At 43.1% G+C, this 24,723-nt stretch overlaps 2 protein-coding genes across 4 annotated transcripts; both read right to left on the bottom strand.

The window, feature by feature from the left end:
- Positions 1-393: 393 nt before the first annotated feature.
- LOC109940957 (uncharacterized) lies at positions 394-6,001 on the bottom strand. The gene is made up of 3 exons (XM_020541363.2): positions 3,078-6,001; positions 1,707-1,841; positions 394-623 (listed from the first exon to the last, which is right to left on the bottom strand). Exons 1-2 carry the CDS (start codon positions 3,136-3,138, stop codon positions 1,753-1,755), a joined length of 150 nt encoding a protein of 49 aa, XP_020396952.1. The 5' UTR covers positions 3,139-6,001; the 3' UTR covers positions 394-623; positions 1,707-1,752.
- Positions 6,002-7,195: 1,194 nt separating this feature from the next.
- Positions 7,196-10,562, bottom strand: LOC103632151 (uncharacterized). Of its 3 annotated transcripts, none has more exons than XM_020540689.2 (4): positions 10,049-10,562; positions 9,859-9,951; positions 8,488-8,622; positions 7,196-7,404 (listed from the first exon to the last, which is right to left on the bottom strand). In XM_020540689.2, the coding sequence occupies exons 2-3, from the start codon at positions 9,917-9,919 to the stop codon at positions 8,534-8,536; spliced, it is 150 nt and encodes a 49-aa protein (XP_020396278.1). In that variant the 5' UTR covers positions 9,920-9,951; positions 10,049-10,562; the 3' UTR covers positions 7,196-7,404; positions 8,488-8,533. The 3 variants fall into 3 exon arrangements, with proteins under 3 accessions (XP_020396278.1, XP_020396277.1, NP_001316417.1); XM_020540688.2 differs by having other exon boundaries at positions 9,859-9,977; positions 10,049-10,560; NM_001329488.1 differs by having other exon boundaries at positions 7,246-7,404; positions 9,859-10,141.
- Positions 10,563-24,723: the final 14,161 nt, after the last annotated feature.

Below are 24,723 nucleotides of genomic sequence, written 5' to 3'. Positions count from 1 at the left end.
TGGCGGGGAGAGGATGTGTAGTGGGCCGAAATGGTTAGGAGCTGGCCCAAATAGCGTTTTTGACCTTTTCTTTTTATTTTCCCACCTTCTTTTCTTCATCTTCAAATTCACTTTAAATTCAAATTTAATTCAAACTTTTTGTGGTTCTTCCTTGCAAAGTAGATTTGTGAAATTAGGGTATTAACTCTGGAGTTATTTATATATATGTGGCAGCCCTCCCAAGTTATCGGGCCCACGTGCACCAATCCTTGCCTTGATGGCCTCAGATGGCTATGCACGTGTACCAGGTAACTTAACAAGGCTATCACGAGTTCAACAACTTGAACTCATCATCCCAAGGATCTCCCACCATACATGCATATTACAGTAATCACATTCGATACACACACTTCGAAGATAAGAGCGGAAGACTTTACAAAAAATTCTTTTTATTTCTAAAACTGAAGGTTATTACATAGGAAGAGTTACATTTATTACAAGTCCTGATATACTTAAAGTGCATAACTTAATACAATAGCAGGAAGGTAGGAACCCTCCAAAGCTTATACATAAGCCTAACTAATCCTCCTCTAGAACTGGAAGCGCCCTCCAGCCTCACGAACACATAGAGTACTCCTCATCACCTACAACAACATGGGTTCGAAAACCCTGAGTACGGAGTGTACTTTCGCAAGTCTTACCCGACTAAGGAAAAATGACTCTCAAGGATATGCTGGTTAAATAGGAATCAAGGAAAAGGCTTTAGCAAGAATCAACTTAGATACTTTTGCAGAAATAGCCTACTAAAGTGAGTCCTTACTTTCAATATTTTAACGCCAGATTAAATATTAATAGACTCTGGTAGCATCTAGTCTAATTTCACCATCTCATCAATACAACATCATTTTTATTCATAATGTTTACATCCTGACTTAGGTTGCAGGGCAGCGATCAAGTCTCCACTCTCCGGGGATATAACGGCGATCCGAATCGATTTACTCAGCTGAGGATCTCTAACCACACGACATATGTAGCACTTAACCCTTGCATATGTCAACCATTCCCACGGATCCTCCACTGCATGAACAGGTCCGCGCCACCCGAGAGCACACCACCCTTTTTAGGCGGTCCTTTGCCAGGAGGGTACGTGCCACTCTCGCCATCTCTCCACTCCCAGTGTGCGATTGTCTTTTCATGTATGGAATAGCCGGGTTCAAGCTTACCCTGTCCCATATCCAGGGCATGTGGCTAGTTAAGATAGTCCTTGATCATACAGGCCTACATACGCATCCAATCCTTAATTAACCTGGGTAGAACATCACCTGTTCATAGCCCAAGTCCCGATTTAAGTACTTCCATCCTTAGGATTGTTTGTGTTCCTTAGGATGAAAAGAGCACATTATAGGGAACTTTGCAGTAAGATCCCACCATGCTCCCAATGAAAATATTCTTGCAGGTAGAAGTCATCCTTCCTCAGGATAACCCTGAGCTAGGCATTAACGCAAAGGACAACCTCTATCCACAAGATCTAAGCAGGGCTAAGCATTTTTGTAAATCATATTTTGATACTTCATCAGAAGTATCTATAAAGGTATGGATATCAAGGTAGGCAATGCATCAAATAGTTTCCAAGCAATTCCTATAAACTTAATGCACATTTCACTAGACTTAAGTGTATAAAAGTCTTTTTAAAAATACAAGGAAGGGGTAAATGCACCGGGGCTTGCCTTTGTTGCAGTGAAGAGGCTCAAGACCTTTCTACCCAATAACCAATTAGATAGCTCCATCCACTTGCTGAATAGGCACTGGAGCAAACTCCTTTTCAGAAACTACTTCTTGAATTTCATCTTCTTCTGGGAATTCTACATGTAAAGATATGAACATGAATGCTTATGCTGATGCAACTTGAAAAGAAAAAACTAAAAAGCATCACAAGACTTACACCTCTCTAAAGGTGCACACAAAAACTAACAAAACCTTAAGAGAGCTAAATACTCTAATATCACAACTCAATTCACCAACCAAACTAGGAAACCTTGCCTCCATAACCAACCAAGTACTTCATTTATGCCTTAAGCAAGGATCCAACCTACATGAACTACAAGTTATAGTGTCCAAGAATAAGCCACAATTCATTGAACCTGCTTTCAGTTCTCTGAATTCATCTTCCATTGCTCCATTCCTCTCCCCTCTGTTCAATGCCTTTTATCTCATAAACTCAAATGACAAGAGACCCACTTACTTAACCAAATCTATTCCCTAAGTATTTCTCTTCCACTTTGGTATAACACTCCAAGACTGAAAATACACATTGCAAATTCAGTTTTCAGGCAGCTGAATGAAATTCAGTCTCCGCAACTGAAAGTCCATCTTTGGGCAGTCTTTACACCACTTTGTGTGTGGGATCAACCCCAACTCACCTAAAGGATGTTGTTCTCTAACACATGTTCTTCAAACTTGCTGTAGAAACTTTGGTTCAAAACCACCTAGAACAGGCACTACACAGCTCCAAAACTGCACTAAAATTACTGATTTCAGACTTTCAGTTCTGAATAGACTAAGTCACCAACCACCTGACAGTCAAACTTTTGGTCACTTTTACTCTCAAATTTATGTGAAACCAGGTCCATCTCACTTTAGCAAACTTGTTCACTTTACTATGGTCTACAACTTTGCTATGGAACCCTTAATCCAAAACCCCATGAATCAGTCACAAATGAATTCCAAACTAGGCATCCTGCTGCAATTCAGTTCTCAGAACTGAATAAAAATTCAGTTGTGTGTCCATCCTGATAGACCAACTTTAGCCAACCTTTTCTCCAATTTTTACACAGCAACAGACCAAACTCACATTACCAAAGTTATTCCTTAGATATAGCTCTACTACTTTGGTATAGCACCCCTAGGTTGAAAACATTCAGAACAATTTTTATGAAGCACCAAAGTGGAGCTCAACACACTAAAACCTAGTTTCAGCCTTATGCACTAAGTCTGGGATCCAGAAATCTGACAGCCTATGTTTGAGCAAATTTCACACCTAGTTCCAGGCAACCAATAGTGGTAGAGTTCAAGCAGTAAATGGTGTGAGCTTCACTGACCTGTGAGGAACAAGGAACGGGCACCACACGACCGAGACAACCTCCGACGAATCTTGGCCATGGTGAGGATGTAAACTGCTGCTATGGTCACCACTGGCAGGAAGATGGCGTGCAAGTTTCTGAGGGGCGAAGTTTGGTGACTGGGGAGAGGTGAGTACTAGCGTGAACACAGGAATTCCAGCACTTACGCAGTGGTCTCAAGCTAAAACCTGAGGGCAAGGGGAAGCTTTACTGAACCCAAGCGAAGGGTACTGGATATGGACAAGTACAACTGAATGTGTAGGCAGGGTATGGAGCTCAACTCAGACCTGATGTAGGAGAACCGTGGGAATGCCAGCACTGCATGACCTATTGTACGTGGCTCCCATGCACCCACACCACATAGGCTCATAACCACAGCTCAAATACACTGCATTTAGTCTATCTCACACAGCCAAAATATCCATCCCTTCGTTCGGTAAACAGATAGGAAAGGGAGTAGATAAGTCTCCCACTTGGGTATGCACTATGGTCCAAAACTTGATATTTGCTACTGGGGTGAAGGCATGAAACCACTGGATTTTTGCTGTCTAGTTAATTCCACCACAGATCCAACAGATAAGGCCTCACTGCCCACCAAAACAGTCCAAATCTGCTATTTTCCCAGCAGCAAATAAGGCCCCTAGACCCATAGTGATGTATCTCAACCTTGACTCCATCCAATACTCGAGTAACCTAACAGAGAGGAAGTGATCTTCTTCAGAATTCGAATGCCACATTGAACTCAATTGTATCAGCCTGCTGCTTCATTCCATTCCTCCCAGTTCAGGCCCTCTGATCTCCCAATTCTTCATAGCAACAGACCACTATCTCTTCACCAAAGTTATTCTATATTCATAGCTATATGTCTTTTGTATAGCAACCCATAACTAAAAGCATATAAAACAAAAGTTATGGTACCCTAAAATATAGCCAATGTCACTGAAATTTCAGTTTCAGAAATCTGAAACATCACACCACTCAGTCTGACAGAGTAAGTTTTGTAACACTATTATCTCCAAATTACACACAATAACAAGACCAATTATTTGCATAAACTTGTTCTCCTTCAAATGGTCTTTAACTTTGCCATAGAGCTCTTAATAAAAATCTCCATGGATTAATTACCACAGAGCTCCAAAGGTGAGTAAAAGCACACTGAATTCTTTAGGAACAGCTAACTGAATTTCTCTCCTCCTAAGCCTGACAGCACAACTTGGAGCCACTTTTACTCCTCTTTTTGTGCAGCACCAAGGCTATCTTACTTGATAAAACTTGTTCTCGGTACAGTGGACTACAACTTCTCCACACAGTTCTTAGCCCAAAACCACATGGATTAATTACAAAAGCACTCCAAACTAGGCACTCTTCACTGAAATTCCAGATTTCAGCTTTGAATAGACTGTCGCTAGCCACCTGATAGTCAAACTTTGAGCAGCTGTTACACCACTTTTTATTTGGGATCATGTGCATCATCCTTTAATACAGTTGTTCACCATTGGGTGGTCTTCACTTACACTACAAAAACCTCAGTCCAAAACCTTATATAACAACCACAAAAGGGCTCCAAACTTGGCACCAAACAACAAATTTCAGATTTCAGAACTGAACCAAATGCAATTAAAGCACTGTCTGTCAGTCTAACCTTGAGCAAGCTTTCTTTCCAACTTTTGTGTAGGATCAAACCAAAGTCACTTAAGGAGACTTATTCACCATCATATGGTCTTTAATTCCTCTATATATTCAACAGCCCAAAACCTCATGGATTAGACACAATTGAGCTCCAAAAACAGCTATATATACTGAAATCTTAGTTTCAGTTCACTGTTCCCAATCTAAAAACTCAAAAAGTCTGACAACCTCACTTTGGATCACCTTTTCTCCTAGTTGTATATAGTTCCAGGGCTGTCACACTTAATAAAAGTTTCTCTCCTGTACTTATTCTACAATGTTTCTATAATGGTCATTAACCAAAACCTCTTGGATTCCAAACTACAATAGTCCAAAGTTTGCTCCAATTGCTGAAATTCAGGATCTGAATTTCACTAAGTTTGAAACCTACAATTTCTGACAGCTTTACTTTGGACCAGGTTTTCTCTAAGTTCCAAACAGTTTTAGTGCTAGGTGACTTAACCAAACTTATACTCCTCATGTAGCTCTATAACTTTGTTATAATGATCATCTTCAAAATGGTTCTAGATCAAAAGTTACAAAGGACTAAAATTGCCTAGTTGCTGCTATTTTCAGGAACTCTAAAACTGAACCTTTGTGAATTTCTCCAAATTTCTCCACACAACATGGAAATCTCCAAATAACAAAATTGTGCAACTTTGGAAATCCTACCAACTTGGTATTTTTACCTCTTGCAAAATGTGGCTAGATCTCCAAATCCACTTTTGGGCTCCAGTTTAGGGGTTAGAGATACTCAACCACCCCAAGTACTTCACCACTTATAATCCACATATCAAAAGCAAACTTATCCATCCTCCTAAAGCAAAGTTGCTTCTTAATCTCAAATTCAACTTTATCTTATAGAACTCAGGTCCAAGGTATCCTTGGTTTAGGAGTTGTTTGCTTACACATAATTGCAAACAAACTTTCAACCCTTACATTAAGGTTTCTAAGTTGATCCTTGAGCTCAAGTGTTCCTTCCACTTAATCTCCCTTTGAAAACAAAGTTGCTCTAGGTTCTAAGTCTTACCTTTAATACTTTAAATTCCAAGCCAACTTATTACTTGCTCAAGAGACGACTTTTCTTCCCATGTCTTAAGCAAAGTTCTTAATCTGAGCCCTGTACTCTAATACACAACACCACATTCAATGAAAATTTTTTGACCTAGTGAATGCATTCTAGGTATATCAAACAAGATAATGCAAATGCTTATGATGACATGTCAGAGTTTTAGTTAACGTAACACCAGGGGTGTTACAGTCTTCCCCCCTAAAAGAAATCTCGTCCCGAGATTTAAAACTCTAGGCTAGGTAATGGAAAAGGAAATGTGTCACTGGCTTATTTCCCATTACTCCTACAAGACAGGGGGTGTATCCTTGTTGGTTCACATAAAAAAAACAACTACATAAAACGTACGGCTTAGATGAAACTAAGAACTCAGGAAAATGTTTTTCTAAATACTCCTCCGATTCCTATATGGTTTATCTTCCGGGTGTTGGTTCCACTGTACCTAGTAAAACATGATAGCTTTTCTTCGAGTGACCTGATCCTTTAGATCCAACACCCTTATGGGATATTCCAAGTAGGTTAAATCTGGTTCAATATTGACACCTGAAATCCCAATAACATGCGCGGGGACTCGAAAACATTTCTTTAACTGGGACACGTGGAACATGTTGTGCACTGTTGACAATTTTTTTTGCAACTATACCTTATAAACTACTGGTCCACCAAATGAGCTGAGTTCCAAGGCTTCACGAATAGGAAAAGGTAGTATAGAAAAGCAAAGATAGGTAGCATGAATAGGATGAATGAAACATGTACTAAGCTACTATATAGGGGGCTTAACTTAAAATTGTATGTCATGATGCATGCTCGACCTATTCGTCCTGACAATTCTTGCCAACATATAGTGGCTATCACGTTCTATGGCGGTGGCATACCTACTCACTCCGTTATTGAACACTAGTCGCACTTTCCTAGGGTTTAGTTAGTGTACCTGCAGAAAATTACATTATAGTTGTGGGTTAGTGGTTAGCATCCTAAACTAAGCCACCTTATAGTCCTTATCTTAACTATATACTATTTGCACTTCGACTATCAGGATTTGATCATATTCTTAAGTTTTTCCAAAATAATTTGAACTCAAAATCCTTTTGAAGTATATCAAAGGATTACTTTAATATCCATGATAATGGGGGATCGCTCCGATACCAATCTGTGGCAGCCCTCCCAAGTTATCGGGCCCACGTGCACCAATCCTTGCCTTGATGGCCTCAGATGGCTATGCACGTGTACCAGGTAACTTAACAAGGCTATCACGAGTTCAACAACTTGAACTCATCATCCCAAGGATCTCCCACCATACATGCATATTACAGTAATCACATTTGATACACACACTTCGAAGATAAGAGCGAAAGACTTCACAAAACATTCTTTTTATTTCTAAAACTGAAGGTTATTACATAGGAAGAGTTACATTTATTACAAGTCCTGATATACTCAAAGTGCATAACTTATTACAATAGCAGGAAGGTAGGAACCCTCCAAAGCTTATACATAAGCCTAACTAATCCTCCTCTAGAACTGGAAGCGCCCTCCAGCCTCACGAACACATAGAGTACTCCTCATCACCTACAGCAACATGGGTTCGAAAACCCTGAGTACGGAGTGTACTTTCGCAAGTCTTACCCGACTAAGGAAAAATGACTCTCAAGGATATGCTGGTTAAATAGGAATCAAGGAAAAGGCTTTAGCAAGAATCAACTTAGATACTTTTGCAGAAATAGCCTGCTAAAGTGAGTCCTTACTTTCAATATTTTAACGCCAGATTAAATATTAATAGACTCTGGTAGCATCTAGTCTAATTTCACCATCTCATCAATACAACATCATTTTTATTCATAATGTTTACATCCTGACTTAGGTTGCAGGGCAGCGATCAAGTCTCCACTCTCCGGGGATATAACGGCGATCCGAATCGATTTACTCAGCTGAGGATCTCTAACCACACGACATATGTAGCACTTAACCCTTGCATATGTCAACCATTCCCACGGATCCTCCACTGCATGAACAGGTCCGCGCCACCCGAGAGCACACCACCCTTTTTAGGCGGTCCTTTGCCAGGAGGGTACGTGCCACTCTCGCCATCTCTCCACTCCCAGTGCGCGATTGTCTTTTCATGTATGGAATAGCCGGGTTCAAGCTTACCCTGTCCCATATCCAGGGCATGTGGCCAGTTAAGATAGTCCTTGATCATACAGGCCTACATATGTATCCAATCCTTAATTAACCTGGGTAGAACATCACCTGTTCATAGCCCAAGTCCCGATTTAAGTACTTCCATCCTTAGGATTGTTTGTGTTCCTTAGGATGAAAAGAGCACATTATAGGGAACTTTGCAGTAAGATCCCACCATGCTCCCAATGAAAATATTCTTGCAGGTAGAAGCCATCCTTCCTCAGGATAACCCTGAGCTAGGCATTAACGCAAAGGACAACCTCTATCCACAAGATCTAAGCAGGGCTAAGCATTTTTGTAAATCATATTTTGATACTTCATCAGAAGTATCTATAAAGGTATGGATATCAAGGTAGGCAATGCATCAAATAGTTTCCAAGCAATTCCTATAAACTTAATGCACATTTCACTAGACTTAAGTGTATAAAAGTCTTTTTAAAAATACAAGGAAGGGGTAAATGCACCGGGGCTTGCCTTTGTTGCAGTGAAGAGGCTCAAGACCTTTCTACCCAATAACCAGTTAGATAGCTCCATCCACTTGCTGAATAGGCACTGGAGCAAACTCCTTTTTAGAAACTACTTCTTGAATTTCATCTTCTTCTGGGAATTCTACATGTAAAGATATGAACATGAATGCTTATGCTGATGCAACTTGAAAAGAAAAAACTAAAAAGCATCACAAGACTTACACCTCTCTAAAGGTGCACACAAAAACTAACAAAACCTTAAGAGAGCTAAATACTCTAATATCACAACTCAATTCACCAACCAAACTAGGAAACCTTGCCTCCATAACCAACCAAGTACTTCATTTATGCCTTAAGCAAGGATCCAACCTACATGAACTACAAGTTATAGTGTCCAAGAATAAGCCACAATTCATTGAACCTACTTTCAGTTCTCTGAATTCATCTTCCATTGCTCCATTCCTCTCCCCTCTGTTCAATGCCTTTTATCTCATAAACTCAAATGACAAGAGACCCACTTACTTAACCAAATCTATTCCCTAAGTATTGCTCTTCCACTTTGGTATAACACTCCAAGACTGAAAATACACATTGCAAATTCAGTTTTCAGGCAGCTGAATGAAATTCAGTCTCCGCAACTGAAAGTCCATCTTTGGGCAGTCTTTACACCACTTTGTGTGTGGGATCAACCCCAACTCACCTAAAGGATGTTGTTCTCTAACACATGTTCTTCAAACTTGCTGTAGAAACTTTGGTTCAAAACCACCTAGAACAGGCACTACATAGCTCCAAAACTGCACTAAAATTACTGATTTCAGACTTTCAGTTCTGAATAGACTAAGTCACCAACCACCTGACAGTCAAACTTTTGGTCACTTTTACTCTCAAATTTATGTGAAACCAGGTCCATCTCACTTTAGCAAACTTGTTCACTTTACTATGGTCTACAACGTTGCTATGGAACCCTTAATCCAAAACCCCATGAATCAGTCACAAATGAATTCCAAACTAGGCATCCTGCTGCAATTCAGTTCTCAGAACTGAATAAAAATTCAGTTGTGTGTCCATCCTGATAGACCAACTTTAGCCAACCTTTTCTCCAATTTTTACACAGCAACAGACCAAACTCACATTACCAAAGTTATTCCTTAGATATAGCTCTACTACTTTGGTATAGCACCCCTAGGTTGAAAACATTCAGAACAATTTTTATGAAGCACCAAAGTGGAGCTCAACACACTAAAACCTAGTTTCAGCCTTATGCACTAAGTCTGGGATCCAGAAATCTGACAGCCTATGTTTGAGCAAATTTCACACCTAGTTCCAGGCAACCAATAGTGGTAGAGTTCAAGCAGTAAATGGTGTGAGCTTCACTGACCTATGAGGAACAAGGAACGGGCACCACACGACCGAGACAACCTCCGACGAATCTTGGCCATGGTGAGGATGTAAACTGCTGCTATGGTCACCACTGGCAGGAAGATGGCGTGCAAGTTTCTGTGAGGGGCGAAGTTTGGTGACTGGGGAGAGGTGAGTACTAGCGTGAACACAGGAATTCCAGCACTTACGCAGTGGTCTCGAGCTAAAACCTGAGGGCAAGGGGAAGCTTTACTGAACCCAAGCGAAGGGTACTGGATATGGACAAGTACAACTGAATGTGTAGGCAGGGTATGGAGCTCAACTCAGACCTGATGTAGGAGAACCGTGGGAATGCCAGCACTGCATGACCTATTGTACGTGGCTCCCATGCACCCACACCACATAGGCTCATAACCACAGCTCAAATACACTGCATTTAGTCTATCTCACACAGCCAAAATATCCATCCCTTCGTTCGGTAAACAGATAGGAAAGGGAGTAGATAAGTCTCCCACTTGGGTATGCACTATGGTCCAAAACTTGATATTTGCTACTGGGGTGAAGGCATGAAACCACTGGATTTTTGCTGTCTAGTTAATTCCACCACAGATCCAACAGATAAGGCCTCACTGCCCACCAAAACAGTCCAAATCTGCTATTTTCCCAGCAGCAAATAAGGCCCCTAGACCCATAGTGATGTATCTCAACCTTGACTCCATCCAATACTCGAGTAACCTAACAAAGAGGAAGTGATCTTCTTCAGAATTCGAATGCCACATTGAACTCAATTGTATCAGCCTGCTGCTTCATTCCATTCCTCCCAGTTCAGGCCCTCTGATCTCCCAATTCTTCATAGCAACAGACCACTATCTCTTCACCAAAGTTATTCTATATTCATAGCTATATGTCTTTTGTATAGCAACCCATAACTAAAAGCATATAAAACAAAAGTTATGGTACCCTAAAATATAGCCAATGTCACTGAAATTTCAGTTTCAGAAATCTGAAACAGCACACCACTCAGTCTGACAGAGTAAGTTTTGTAACACTATTATCTCAAAATTACACACAATAACAAGACCAATTATTTCCATAAACTTGTTCTCCTTCAAATGGTCTTTAACTTTGCCATAGATCTCTTAATAAAAATCTCCATGGATTAATTACCACAGAGCTCCAAAGGTGAGTAAAAGCACACTGAATTCTTTAGGAACAGCTAACTGAATTTCTCTCCTCCTAAGCCTGACAGCACAACTTGGAGCCACTTTTACTCCTCTTTTTGTGCAGCACCAAGGCTATCTTACTTGATAAAACTTGTTCTCGGTACAGTGGACTACAACTTCTCCACACAGTTCTTAGCCCAAAACCACATGGATTAATTACAAAAGCACTCCAAACTAGGCACTCTTCACTGAAATTCCAGATTTCAGCTTTGAATAGACTGTCGCTAGCCACCTGATAGTCAAACTTTGAGCAGCTGTTACACCACTTTTTATTTGGGATCATGTGCATCATCCTTTAATACAGTTGTTCACCATTGGGTGGTCTTCACTTACACTACAAAAACCTCAGTCCAAAACCTTATATAACAACCACAAAAGGGCTCCAAACTTGGCACCAAACAACAAATTTCAGATTTCAGAACTGAACCAAATGCAATTAAAGCACTGTCTGTCAGTCTAACCTTGAGCAAGCTTTCTTTCCAACTTTTGTGTAGGATCAAACCAAAGTCACTTAAGGAGACTTATTCACCATCATATGGTCTTTAATTCCTCTATATATTCAACAGCCCAAAACCTCATGGATTAGACACAATTGAGCTCCAAAAACAGCTATATATACTGAAATCTTAGTTTCAGTTCACTGTTCCCAATCTAAAAACTCAAAAAGTCTGACAACCTCACTTTGGATCACCTTTTCTCCTAGTTGTATATAGTTCCAGGGCTGTCACACTTAATAAAAGTTTCTCTCCTGTACTTATTCTACAATGTTTCTATAATGGTCATTAACCAAAACCTCTTGGATTCCAAACTACAATAGTCCAAAGTTTGCTCCAATTGCTGAAATTCAGGATCTGAATTTCACTAAGTTTGAAACCTACAATTTCTGACAGCTTTACTTTGGACCAGGTTTTCTCTAAGTTCCAAACAGTTTTAGTGCTAGGTGACTTAACCAAACTTATACTCCTCATGTAGCTCTATAACTTTGTTATAATGATCATCTTCAAAATGGTTCTAGATCAAAAGTTACAAAGGACTAAAATTGCCTAGTTGCTGCTATTTTCAGGAACTCTAAAACTGAACCTTTGTGAATTTCTCCAAATTTCTCCACACAACATGGAAATCTCCAAATAACAAAATTGTGCAACTTTGGAAATCCTACCAACTTGGTATTTTTACCTCTTGCAAAATGTGGCTAGATCTCCAAATCCACTTTTGGGCTCCAGTTTAGGGGTTAGAGATACTCAACCACCCCAAGTACTTCACCACTTATAATCCACATATCAAAAGCAAACTTATCCATCCTCCTAAAGCAAAGTTGCTTCTTAATCTCAAATTCAACTTTATCTTATAGAACTCAGGTCCAAGGTATCCTTGGTTTAGGAGTTGTTTGCTTACACATAATTGCAAACATACTTTCAACCCTTACATTAAGGTTTCTAAGTTGATCCTTGAGCTCAAGTGTTCCTTCCACTTAATCTCCCTTTGAAAACAAAGTTGCTCTAGGTTCTAAGTCTTACCTTTAATACTTTAAATTCCAAGCCAACTTATTACTTGCTCAAGAGACGACTTTTCTTCCCATGTCTTAAGCAAAGTTCTTAATCTGAGCCCTGTACTCTAATACACAACACCACATTCAATGAAATTTTTTTGACCTAGTGAATGCATTCTAGGTATATCAAACAAGATAATGCAAATGCTTATGATGACATGTCAGAGTTTTAGTTAACGTAACACCAGGGGTGTTACAATATATATATTATTTACTTATTCATCTCCTTTATATTTTCTCCACATTTCTAGAATTTCCTTTTAATCCTTAAATTCCCATTTAGATATTAATATATATTTTTTTACTCTATTTTTATATCATCACAAAATGCACACAAAGTAAAAACCTCAGCATGATGCATGTATTATTTTTGGGTGTCCTTTGTTATTTATTTATTTGTTTCCATGTGATGTTCTCATGAAATGATAGATATAGATAACACACATATATACAAAGGGATATCATTTTCTCCTTTTAGGTTATCTTCCACTAATTACAAGTTGGGTATTACAAGATCCCTGGTGTCGTGGGCTTCAAAGAAACAAAACTTAGTAGCTCTTTCTACCGTCGAAGCCGAGTACATTACCGCAGGCCATTGCTATGCGCAATTACTTTGGATGAGGCAAACCCTCAGGGACTATGGCTACAAATTGAGCAAAGTCCCTCTCCTATGTGACAATGAGAGTGCAATCCGCATGGCGGATAATCCCATTGAACACAGTCGCACTAAGCACATAGGCATTCAGTATCACTTTATGAGGGATCACCAACAAAGGGGGATATCCAAATTGCTTATGTTAGCACCAAAGAACAATTAGTCGATATCTTTACCAAACCTTTAGATGAGAAAACCTTTAGCAAACTTAGGAATGAGCTAAATATACTTGATTCTCAGAATTTTGATTGAAACATTGCACATATAGCTCATTTGTATACCTTTGATCATATCTATTTCATGACTACGACTAATGTGTTTTCAAGTGTATTTCTATGCTAAGTCGTAGATTGAAAGGGAAATGGAGTATGTGACGAAGACAAGGCTTCCACTCCACTCTAACGGTATCATTTATCCTTCGTCGCTACTCCGCTCACTCCGAATTGGTATAATCGTTCACTCATATTTACTTGTACCAATAGGGGAGAAAGTAAACAAGGGCTCTCAAAGTCTCTGTTTTTGGCGATTAATGCCAAAGGGGGAGAAATTATTAAGCCCAAAGCAAAAGGACCGCACCACCACCATTTCCAAAATTTTCGAAATGAAAGATTTAATTGATATTCACAAATGTTTGTTTTTCAATTAGTATCTTGTTATGACAATCTTTTCAATTGGTACATATAGAGATAAATTTTCAAAAATTAGTATCTATTAAAACCCTCTTGAAAACTAAGAGGAATATTTCATTCAGGGGGAGTTTTGTTAAGTCAAAGGAAAAGCATTTGAAACAGGGGGAGAAATTTCAAATCTTGAAAATGTTTCTTGCAATCTTATTCATATACCTTTGACTATTTGCAAAAGACTTTGAAAATATTTTCCAAAAGGATTTGCAAAAACAAAACAAGTGGTGCAAGCGTGGTCCAAAATGTTAAATAGAAGAAAGCAATCCATGCATCTAGTGAAACTATAAATTGGTTTAAATTCCATGTAACCTATGCACTTACCTTATGCAAACTAGTTCAATTCTGCACTTATATATTTGCTTTGGATTGTGTTGGCATCAATCACCAAAAAGGGGGAGATTGAAAGGGAAATAGGGTTAACCTTTTCTAGTATTAATTTTGGTGGTTGAATGCCCAACACAAATATTGGACTAACTAGTTTGCTCTAGATTATATGTTCTACAGGTGCATAAAGGTTCAAACACAAACCAATAAAAGATTGAAGATAGGGTTCAAATACAAAGGAGCAAGAAACCGAGTGTGCCCTGGTCTGGCGCACCGGACTGTCCGGTGTGCCACCGGACAGTGTCTGGTGCACCAGGACCGTACAATCTCAAACCAGCTACTCTCGGGTTTCTTCAAGCGCGCTCCGCTATAATTCACCGGACTGTCTGGTGTGCCACCGGACTGTTCGGTGCACCAGCGGAGCAACGGCTACTTCGCGCAACGGTCGCCTGCAAAAGCTGAAGAACAGATGAACAGTGCGCAACAGTGCGTGGCAGAGTCAGAGTGCAGAGTCAGTGGCGCACCGGACAATGAACAGGAGCTGTCCGGTGCAGCACCGAACTATCCGGTGCCACTAGAGGACAAAGCCTCCAACGGTCAAAAGCTATAGAACCCTAACGGTTGGGTGACGTGGCTGGCGCACCGGACAGTATCCGGTGGCGCATCGGACTGTCCGGTACGCCCATCGACAGCAGCCTACCCCAACGGTTGTTTGGTGGTTGAGGGCTATAAATACCCCCAACCACCACCAGTCCAAGCATCCAAGATTTCTGAGTATCACATTCATTACAAGAGCTCTAGCATTCACTCCTAGACACAATTCAAAAGATCAAAGCCTCTCCATGTCCCCAATTCATCTCAAGCACTTACTACGTGATTGGTTGGTTGGCCGGCTGCACCAGACCCACGGCGTCTCGTTGACCTTGCGCAGCTTCTGTTTGGTTAACTGGAGAGGAGGGTGGCAGCCTGTACCCGCACATGCAGCATAGGCTTTTTTGGCTTGATTACCTGCATGCGCGGAAACGCGCATATCCTGCGTATCCCGCGGTCCGGGCTAGCCGGAGACTGGCGCTGCGCACCCAGTCAACCAATCACGCTGTTAGTGACTTGTGAGAGAGAGATTTTGTGTTCTTTTGAGATCTTGCCTCTTGGATTGCCTTCTTCCTTTCTCACTTCTTTTCTCAAGTGATTTGTAATCGAAGCAAGAGACACCTAAGTGTGTGGTGGTCCTTGCGGGGTCTAAGTGACCCGGGAGATTAAGGAAAAGGCTCACTCGGTCTAAGTGACCATTTGAGAGAGGAAAAGGGTTGAAAGAGACCTGGTCTTTGTGACCACCTCAATGGGGACTAGGTTCTTTAGAACCGAACCTCGGTAAAACAAATCACCGTGTTCATTCGCTTGTCTTTCATTTGATTTGTTTTCCCCTCTCTTCCGGACGTTATTTAAGTGCTAACGCTAACCCCGGCTTGTAGTGTGTGAAGTTCATCATTTTCAGATTTCGCCTATTCACCCCCCCTCTATGCGACTTTCAATTTGGACTCTGACGCCATTGTTCCCGGTATGTGGCTTCTCTGTGTTACCCCTGTGCTCGCATACTTAGCGCTAGAGTCTAGAAGTTCGTCACGGGCCGTCGTGCGGGATCCTCGATGTGTCCATCGTCGTTGGGTGGCTATCGCTGTCGAGTTTGCCGGCTGGGGAAAGGGGCATCGCGGCCTTGGTCTACTTGCAGAAAGAGAGGGCGGTAGGTGGGTGCTTGGCTTGCATGCAGTGCGCGGCGGTGCTCTCTGCCATGGACCTTGGGTTATCGGCATGGTTGGCCGTCGGGAGGTAGACGATGTGTGCTGACCTTTGGATCGGGCGTCCACGGCTTCGATTAATCAGAGATCTAAGATTCATGTGTGCCGTTGATCTCAGCATAAGCGGCTACGATTGAATCGATCGTACCGGTTCGGGTGAGGCCTGTGTGAACCGTGCGATCTTAATCCTACGTGCTGTGTAGGTTTTCGCTATTTTAAATCTAAGGCGTCGATCTAGGATCGGATGGGTATGGTTGCATACCATTTCATTAAAAACGTCGATCTAATCTGGGGCGTCAACTGGGGATCGGACGGTGGGTATTGTCCCGTACCCTTTCGACTGGACATTTTACTTAAGAGTCCTCGAAGCATTTGGGAATCAACCCGCGATCCATCGCGTAGTACTCTGAGTCTGAGAAATATTTATGGTTTAGCCCCTGGACTCTCTGGTAATGATGCGCTCGGTCCAGATAATCAGAAAATCAAATAAATTCATTTGGAAAATACTCTTTAGAGTAAAAATAAAGGCTAGAACTTAGATTAATTCATAGAAAATTTATTTGAAATCCAAATTGACCCATTCTAGTTTCTATAATTTTGTAAAATTATTGTTTATCATCTAGTGCCACTGTTCTGACATGAAAGCCCCATTAAAATTATTCTCTTAACTAATCTTGTATCAAATACATAAAACCTTTGGAAATTTGTAACTTTCTCATTTTAATTCCGAATTGAACCGTTCTAGTTGTGTTAGTCCCGTATAAATATTTACTATGCAATAAAAACATTTATTACACCATGTCTTATTATTTTATGATTAGATCTTTATTTAACTTATGTTGGTTAGTCTTGTTAATGTGTTCATCATTATTTACTAAACTATGATCTATGGTCAATTTATAACTTAGATTAAAGTTGAGATAATTATTTATAGAATAACCTCTTATATTATTTAACCAATTTATAATATAGTTTAACATTTTAATCACATAAATCCTCTATAAAATCATAACTCCTTAACCGTAACTCCGATTTTAGTGGTTCTCGTTCCCGCGATCTCGTAGCTTCGTGTAGATCATTATTATTCAAGTTGTACTAATGCTTGGTGTGATATTTATTTTATCTATACCATATTTGTTTGTATTGCTATGACTAGCAGTGAGGTCACGAGGATCTAAAGAATCACCCTGGTAACTGGAATCTCAAGTGCCAGGCAAGTTATGCCTTTGATCCACTTTGTTACCTAATAATATTCTTTATTATCATTATTCAATGCATAGCCTAATTTTGATGGGACCCAATAGGTCACCCTAGTCTGTTTATCCTTTTACCTTGTTTACCCCTGAATCACTTGGGTAGTTTTTGCTATTGCTTTATATGGTTTTGGGTTAATATTTCATTATATCCATGTTCCAATTATTCTGTTATGTTATTTTATATTCATGTGAAGATCATTATATTTTAATTGGAACATGGAGCTTAACTTGAGAAACACGTGCCACCACAAGGGTGGAATGGGACGCCCTTTGCTGACTAATTAGGAAAGCTAGTGGAAGACTACCTTACCCGAAAGGGGCAAGGGCAGTAGGGGAGTTGCATGCAAGGAGGTTCTTGGGTTGATTTTGCTGCGATGGCGGTCAGACGGGGGATTCTTGCAAGTGCTCTTCCCATAACTGTAGCGGGTTTTCGGAAGTTAGTGGAACTTTGTAAAGGCCTCGTAGTGGATCCCTAGCCATTCACCTCGGTAGTGTCTAAGGGCCTTGCAAACCCTAGTGACATGGGATACACGACTTGTGGGTACAGGGTACAACCTCTGCAGAGTGTAAAACTGGTATACTAGCCGAGCTCACGATCATGAGCAGCTCAGGACTCTCGCATGATTAATTTATGAAACTTAAATTCAATTTGTCATTTGTATTTGCATGAGATTATTTATTAATTTTGTTCTATTATTTATTATGGTTTGGTATTCACTTACATTTAGTAATTGCTAATAAAATTTGACCAACTTATTAAAAGCAATGCTCAGATTTAACCCCTATTGTTGATCAGCCTTACACATCACATGAACTCTCACCTTTGGTGAGTTCATACACATTATTCCCCACAATTTGTTGAGCGATGAACATGTGTGAGCTCACCTTGCTGTCTCACACCCCCACAGGAGAAGAACAGGTGGTTCAAGAGGAGCCACACAACGAGGAGTTCGATTCGATCTAGGTGGTGTCTCCTAGTTGACTTTCTGGTGCCAAGGATGGATCTTAGATCCTTTTATATTTATCTTTTATTTTGTAAGACTTCTGCTATGTAATAAGTACTCTGATTATATTGTGACATTATCTCTATACACTCTGTTATTATATATGTTGTCTTCTTTAGCGCATGTATGAGATGCACCCGGCTTTGTTCTTTAAAACCGGGTGTGACATGATGACTATGAGTTACTGTTGACACCTTTTCGGAGGCGCCAATCACTCAAAAGAACCAGCGGCGGTGCTCTCTGATCAGACGCGGACGGTCCGCGGTCTGGGGCCGGACGGTCCGCGACCTGGCGCGAGGCGGCGGTGCTCTCTGGTCAGACGCGAACAGTCCGCGGCATAGGGCCGGACGGTCCGCGACCTGGTGCAGGAGCTCAATTTGGTGCGCAAAAAGTATGTTGACGCCTTTTCGGAGCGCCAAACACTCAACAAGAACCGTGGCGGTGCCCTCTGCACAGGGGCGGACGGTCCGCGCGCAGGGGCCGGACTGTTCGCGGCCTGGTGCGAGGCGCGGTGATGCTCTCTGCGCAAGGGCGGACTGTCCGCGGCCTAGGGCCGGACGGTCCGCGGCCTGGTGCGCGGCTAGGGCTCCTGCCTGACGGCCGGACGGTCCGCGCCCTGGGGCCGGACGGTCCGCGCATACGCAGGGACGGCGGAAGATCACCGGCGGCGCCTGGATCTCGCTCCCGGGAGGGACCCCGTCGGGGAGGAGAGATCCTAGGTGGTGTCTAGGCTCGGGCCGGCCGACCTAGACTCCTCTAATCGACGTAGAGCCGAAGAGAGACGAAGAATTTGGGGATTGGGAGGCTAAACCTAAACTAGACTAGAACTACTCCTAGGATAAAATGCGAATAAAAGTTGTATTGATTCGATTGTTGATGATTACAAATCGACCGTATACCTCTCTATTTATAGAGGAGGGGGGCTGGACCCTTTACAAACTAATTCCCGAGCTTATCCCGCGATTTTAGCTAACAACCGTAGCACAAAACTCGGAACCCTAATCTGCTCTGCGCACGCGCGGACCGTCCGGCCCACAGGCGCGGACCGTCCGGACCGCGGACCGTCCGGCCTCAGGGCCAGACCGTCCGCGCGCTCAATTTGGTGTTCAACATATGCCCCCCTGCCTTTTGGTGGAGCTGAGCAAACCAAAAGCAACTAACTCGATGTTATCACATCGGTTTTCTTAGGCATCTTGCCACTTACTAGGATGGTACGCAGTCGTCTTGGTCTCGGATGTGACCCATTTAGCTTTGATCGAACTGTCAGTCCCAACACCGTCGAGCGTCATACTGATCCTGACCAATCTGTCACCTAGCTTTTCCTAATTTTCCAAGTGTTCTGGCGTAGCTTCATAGTCGACTAGGTCTTCTCCTTGCAGGTCATCTTCCTCCATGGGTGTCGGTACATCGTTGGAGGTGTCTTGGTGTAGTGCGGATGATTCGGCCTCAGGGGTCGGACGGTCCGCGCCCTGTACGGTTGGTCCGGTATTTATAGCCGGACTGTCTACCATACCTACAAAGAGCTGCACAGTTGTTGTTTTATTTTCTGTCTTTATGGCCGTTTGATTTTCCTCAACGGCCTTTGGTCTCCATCTCTTTTGTGGTGGCGGATACTGCGGATGCGTGTCATTGAATATTTTTTCCGCCTCCTTCTCCTGATTCTCCTTTGTCCTAAGGCGCTGTAATTTTCGCTTTTGCGATCGTGTCAATCCCGATGGGCACCATCGGGGCATGGAGTATTTTGGATCGGCTATTTTCTTGACAGTCGTACTTTCTTTTTTGTTTGTGTTGGCCGATTCACCAAAAATCATCGGCCCTTCGTTATTTTGTTGTACGACGACATCTGTCGTTCCTATTTTAATGACATCTCCCTTTTTCGTACTGTTGGAGGTTGTAGCTGTATGCCCCCCTACCGGATTAGTCAGCCTTTGGGGCCGAGTTGTTCGGCAATCTTGCTGGGCCTGTGCTCGTGGACCAGATTGAGGGGCTCTCAATCGGTCTTGTACTGGAGGTGTCAACCTATTGAATACAGATGTTTGGGGTGCCCCCAAGCGGGGTACTGTGGCATCCCAAATGGGTATGGTGGCATGCCCCACATTTGATTTGGGACATATGGTGGAGGTATGTATGTGTATGGATATGGCATAGGTGGATATGGTGGTGGAGGTGTCCATGCAGGTACGTTAGGTCTTAATTGAACATTATGACCTTTCGTCCTTTCCGATTGGTGTGGTGGTCCAATCGGCCAAACCTGCCGTCGCACCTGGGTGGGTAAGCGAGGTCCCTTTGGTGGCCGGTCGCTGGGGCCAGCCTTCTTTTTCATATATTTAGACAATAATTGATCAAAGGTCGGGCTAGATTTTACTAGCCGACCAGTTGCCTTGAACGTGTTAGTTTTCCACGTACCTATTTCTGGTCGTCGTGGTTTGAAGGTACGTGGTTGCTGCGGCTCTTCGACGTTGCCGGACCGTCCGTCGGAACGCTTCGGACCGTCCGGTGATGTTACGGACCGTCCGCGCCCAGACACCGGACCGTCCGCGATGCGTAGTATGGGTTCTCGCGCATATCCCCTTGTCTGTGCTTGCCCCCCAGCGCTGGAGTTTGTGATGGTTACCTTCAGTGTCTCCCCTCCATCAGGAGTCTTCTCGGCCATCACTTTCCTGCAAGAAATTTTGTTGTTTCCATCGGCCTCCCGTGCGTTGCCGATGATGACTTCTTTGTCTTTGCCCTTATCGGCTGTGTTGGGCCGAATTAGGACCTTTTTGCCATTAAAGTCGATCACATTCATTGGGAAGGGCTCCGTGTCCTCCTGAAATTTCAATCGTCCCTCATTAATGGCCAATTGAATTTGTCGTCGGAACACATTACAATCATTAGTGGCATGGGAAAATGAGTTGTGCCACTTGCAGTATGCGCGATGCTTTAGTTCGTCGGCAGGTGGAATGATATAATCAATTTTAATGTTACCATTTTTTAGTAATTCATCAAATATCTTATCACATTTGCCGACATTAAATGTAAACTTAACCTCCTCCTGTCGTTCCTTTTGAACTGACTGCAAGGAGTAGCAAGCCGAAGATTTGGCCTGCTCGGGCCAAACTATTTCGGCAGTGTAAACTTTCTTTGGTTCATCGTCCGAATTACTTTGATTGTGTTCTACTATAGGGACATTATGATGAACCGTTCTGACTAGTTCTTTGCTTCGTCTTTCACAAGCCGAAGCTCTCTGATGTAATTGTGCTAGAGTAAAGAACTGGATGCCTTCTAATCTCTCTTTTAAATAATAGCGCAATCCATCAAAGGCTATTCCCGCCAGTTGTTTATCTGTTAAATGAATTTGAAAGCATCGGTTTCTCGTATCCTGGAATCTCCGGATATAATCACTAACTGATTCATCCTTTTCTTGTCGTAGGGTCACTAAGTCTACTAGATCTAGCTCATAATCACCAGAGAAGAAATGTTCATGAAATTTTTGCTCTAAGTCTCCCCATGACAAAATGGAATTAGGAGGGAGCGTGGCATACCATGTGAATGCAGTCCCTATTAAGGATAATGAAAATAAACGCACACGGAATGCTTCGGTGTCGGCCAATTCTCCTAATTGTGCTAGGAACTGGCCTATGTGCTCACGCGTGCTCTTTCCTTGATTACCCGAAAACTTTGCAAACTCGGGTATCCTGGTTCCCTGTGGGTATGGGTGGTGATCAAATCGGCTGTCATAAGGCTTCCGATATGATTGCCCCCCAGGGATCATGCTTACTCCGAGCTTATCTCGGAACGCCCCGGCTATTTCTTCCTTCACTATACCAATGGCAGCCGGTGCAAGACCACCGGCTCTCTGGTCAAACATAGGTGGGGTTGGTTGCATGTTAGTATGTTGTCGTTCCCCCCATTGGTTTGAGCTACGTGGTGCATTTCCATTTGCCCTATATGGCTCATATGTTTGATCGTTTCTTTCCGGCCTTCTAGGTGGGGCCGGAAAGCTTTCCTGGGCTCTGGATCCTGAATTAATGGGCTGGTGCATTGCATAATGTGATGGGAAGTGTTGTTGGGACGGGCGAGGATTCAGGTAATAATCCCCCTCAAAAGACTCATGCGCGGACTGTCCGGATACGTACCCGGACCGTCCGTGATTATATGCGGACCGTCCGTCGTTGTATGCGGACCGTCCGACTGGATAGTTTAAATTCGGTGCCCTATGTGGTGGCTCGGGTGCGTGTCTAGGTAACTCATTAAAAATGGGCCCGGCTGTGGCTGACCCGGACGGTCTGCGCTCGCGAGCGGACGGTCCGGACATGTGTAGATCGGCTGGTTTACTGCCAATTTGCGTTTGCTCAGGGTACGTGTCCATCGGCATCCCATAAGGGGGTTGTGACTGGTCGTGACAACCTTTAACCGATATATTACGTGTATTATCTCCTAATTCAACCTCGTGTGAAGGAAAATTTGCTATACTAGATTTATCAAATGCACGTACTAGTCTCCTACAATCGTTTTGCATAACCCCTATGATATTTTGCATCTGTTCTCGCTGTTCGTCTATGTAAGCTTTAAGAGATTGGAGTTCGTTGGTGCTACTTACATTTGGGGTAATCGTAGTAGGTCGGAGCGAAGCCAGATCTGTCGCCCGTTGCCGAACGACTTTGTTGTTCCTGTCCACTTTGAAGTCAGCCAGGAACTTCGCCTTTGCTTCTTGGATCAGCTGCTCCTGGCGCTCCTCGAATAGGAGCTGTTCTTCAGCCGGCAAGACTTCCCATGTCGGTGTGATGATATTGCTGGTGGAAACCTCAGAGCTATCTTTTGAACCGGCCATTGAGGGCCGATTTGATAGGTCTATATGTGTTGTCCCCAGCGGAGTCGCCAAAAAGTATGTTGACGCCTTTTCGGAGCGCCAAACACTCAACAAGAACCATGGCGGTGCCCTCTGCACAGGGGCGGACGGTCCACGCGCAGGGGCCGGACTGTCCGCGGCATGGTGCGAGGCGCGGTGATGCTCTCTACGCAAGGGCGGACTGTCCGCGGCCTAGGGCCGGACGGTCCGCGGCCTGGTGCGCGGCTAGGGCTCCTGCCTGACGGCCGGAGAGTCCGCGCCCTAGGGCCGGACGGTCCGCGCCCTGGGGCCGGACGGTCCGCGCCCTGGGGCCGGACGGTCCGCGCGTACGCAGGGACAGTGGAAGATCGCCGGCGGCGCCTGGATCTCGCTCCCGGGAGGGACCCCGTCGGGGAGGAGAGATCCTAGGTGGTGTCTAGGCTCGGGCCGGCCGACCTAGACTCCTCTAATCGACATAGAGCCGAAGAGAGACGAAGAATTTGGGGATTGGGAGGCTAAACCTAAACTAGACTAGAACTACTCCTAGGATAAAATGCGAATAAAAGTTATATTGATTCGATTGTTGATGATTACAAATCGGCCGTATACCTCTCTATTTATAGAGGAGGGGGGCTAGACCCTTTACAAACTAATTCCCGAGCTTATCCCGCGATTTTAGCTAACAACCATGGCACAAAACTCGGAACCCTAATCTGCTCTGCGCACGCGCGGACCGTCCGGCCCACAGGCGCGGACCGTCCGGACCGTCCGGCCTCAGGGCCGGACCGTCCGCGCGCTCAATTTGGTGTTCAACAGTTACTGTCTTGATGACCTTTTTATCTTGATGGTCATCCTTTCATGACTAGTAACTCATGCCTTTGATGGTTAGAAGTTACTGTTTTGATGGTCCTTTCATGGCTAGTAATTTATGTATGTTGATGGTCGGGAGTTACCGTCATTTGATGGCACTTTTATGGCATTAACCTGGAAGCTAAAGGGGCTCCTGGTGTCTATAAGAACAGGTGCGACCTCTCATCCAAGGACACACGTAACACCACTAGAGCTATCCACTGCTACGTTGTGTTCTGCTTTTCCGGCCCTGTGTTCTTGCACACATAAGACATGGAGTAAGTAGGCCATCGAAACCATCATCGTTGTAAGAGATCCTGTTTGAGATATGCGACCGATCAGGTTTTTAGGGAGCATAGAGCATAACTACTTGATCGACATCGACTCGTTGGTGACATTGATTTGTTCGCGGGAACCTGTTCGTCTTCTTCCTTGTGGCTGTTCGCGGGACTGCACGATGAACATCAACCTTCATCGAATTCTGATGAACATCAACCTTCACGAGATGTCTAGTGTAAATGGAGCCACATGTGATTTGCACCATTGGTCTCTCCGCAGGGTACACACTGTTACTTATTTTTGTGCATGTTATGAAAATGCCTAAATTCCTAACATATTAAACATATATATGTGAAATAAATGGTTTTAGAAACAACAGCGAAAAACAGAAGGAATGAAAGGCTAATATCAGAAATCTTATGATATGACTGATCCAACACAATGGAGTATACTGCT

Source organism: Zea mays, chromosome 7 (genome assembly GCF_902167145.1).
Source record: "Zea mays cultivar B73 chromosome 7, Zm-B73-REFERENCE-NAM-5.0, whole genome shotgun sequence".
NCBI classification, from domain to species: Eukaryota; Viridiplantae; Streptophyta; class Magnoliopsida; order Poales; family Poaceae; genus Zea; species Zea mays.
The sequence above is the reverse complement of the archived record's forward strand: the minus strand, read 5'-3'. Positions and strand labels throughout refer to the sequence as shown.

Coding starts and splice junctions, on each gene's coding strand:
- LOC103632151 (XM_020540689.2), bottom strand. CDS start 9,919: ATGGCCAAGATTCGTCGGAGGTTGTCTCGGTCGTGTGGTGCCCGTTCC. Junction 8,623..9,858: donor CCGTTCCTTGTTCCTCATAG/GTCAGTGAAGCT, acceptor CTTTACATGTAG/AATTCCCAGAAGAAGATGAA.
- LOC109940957 (XM_020541363.2), bottom strand. CDS start 3,138: ATGGCCAAGATTCGTCGGAGGTTGTCTCGGTCGTGTGGTGCCCGTTCC. Junction 1,842..3,077: donor CCGTTCCTTGTTCCTCACAG/GTCAGTGAAGCT, acceptor CTTTACATGTAG/AATTCCCAGAAGAAGATGAA.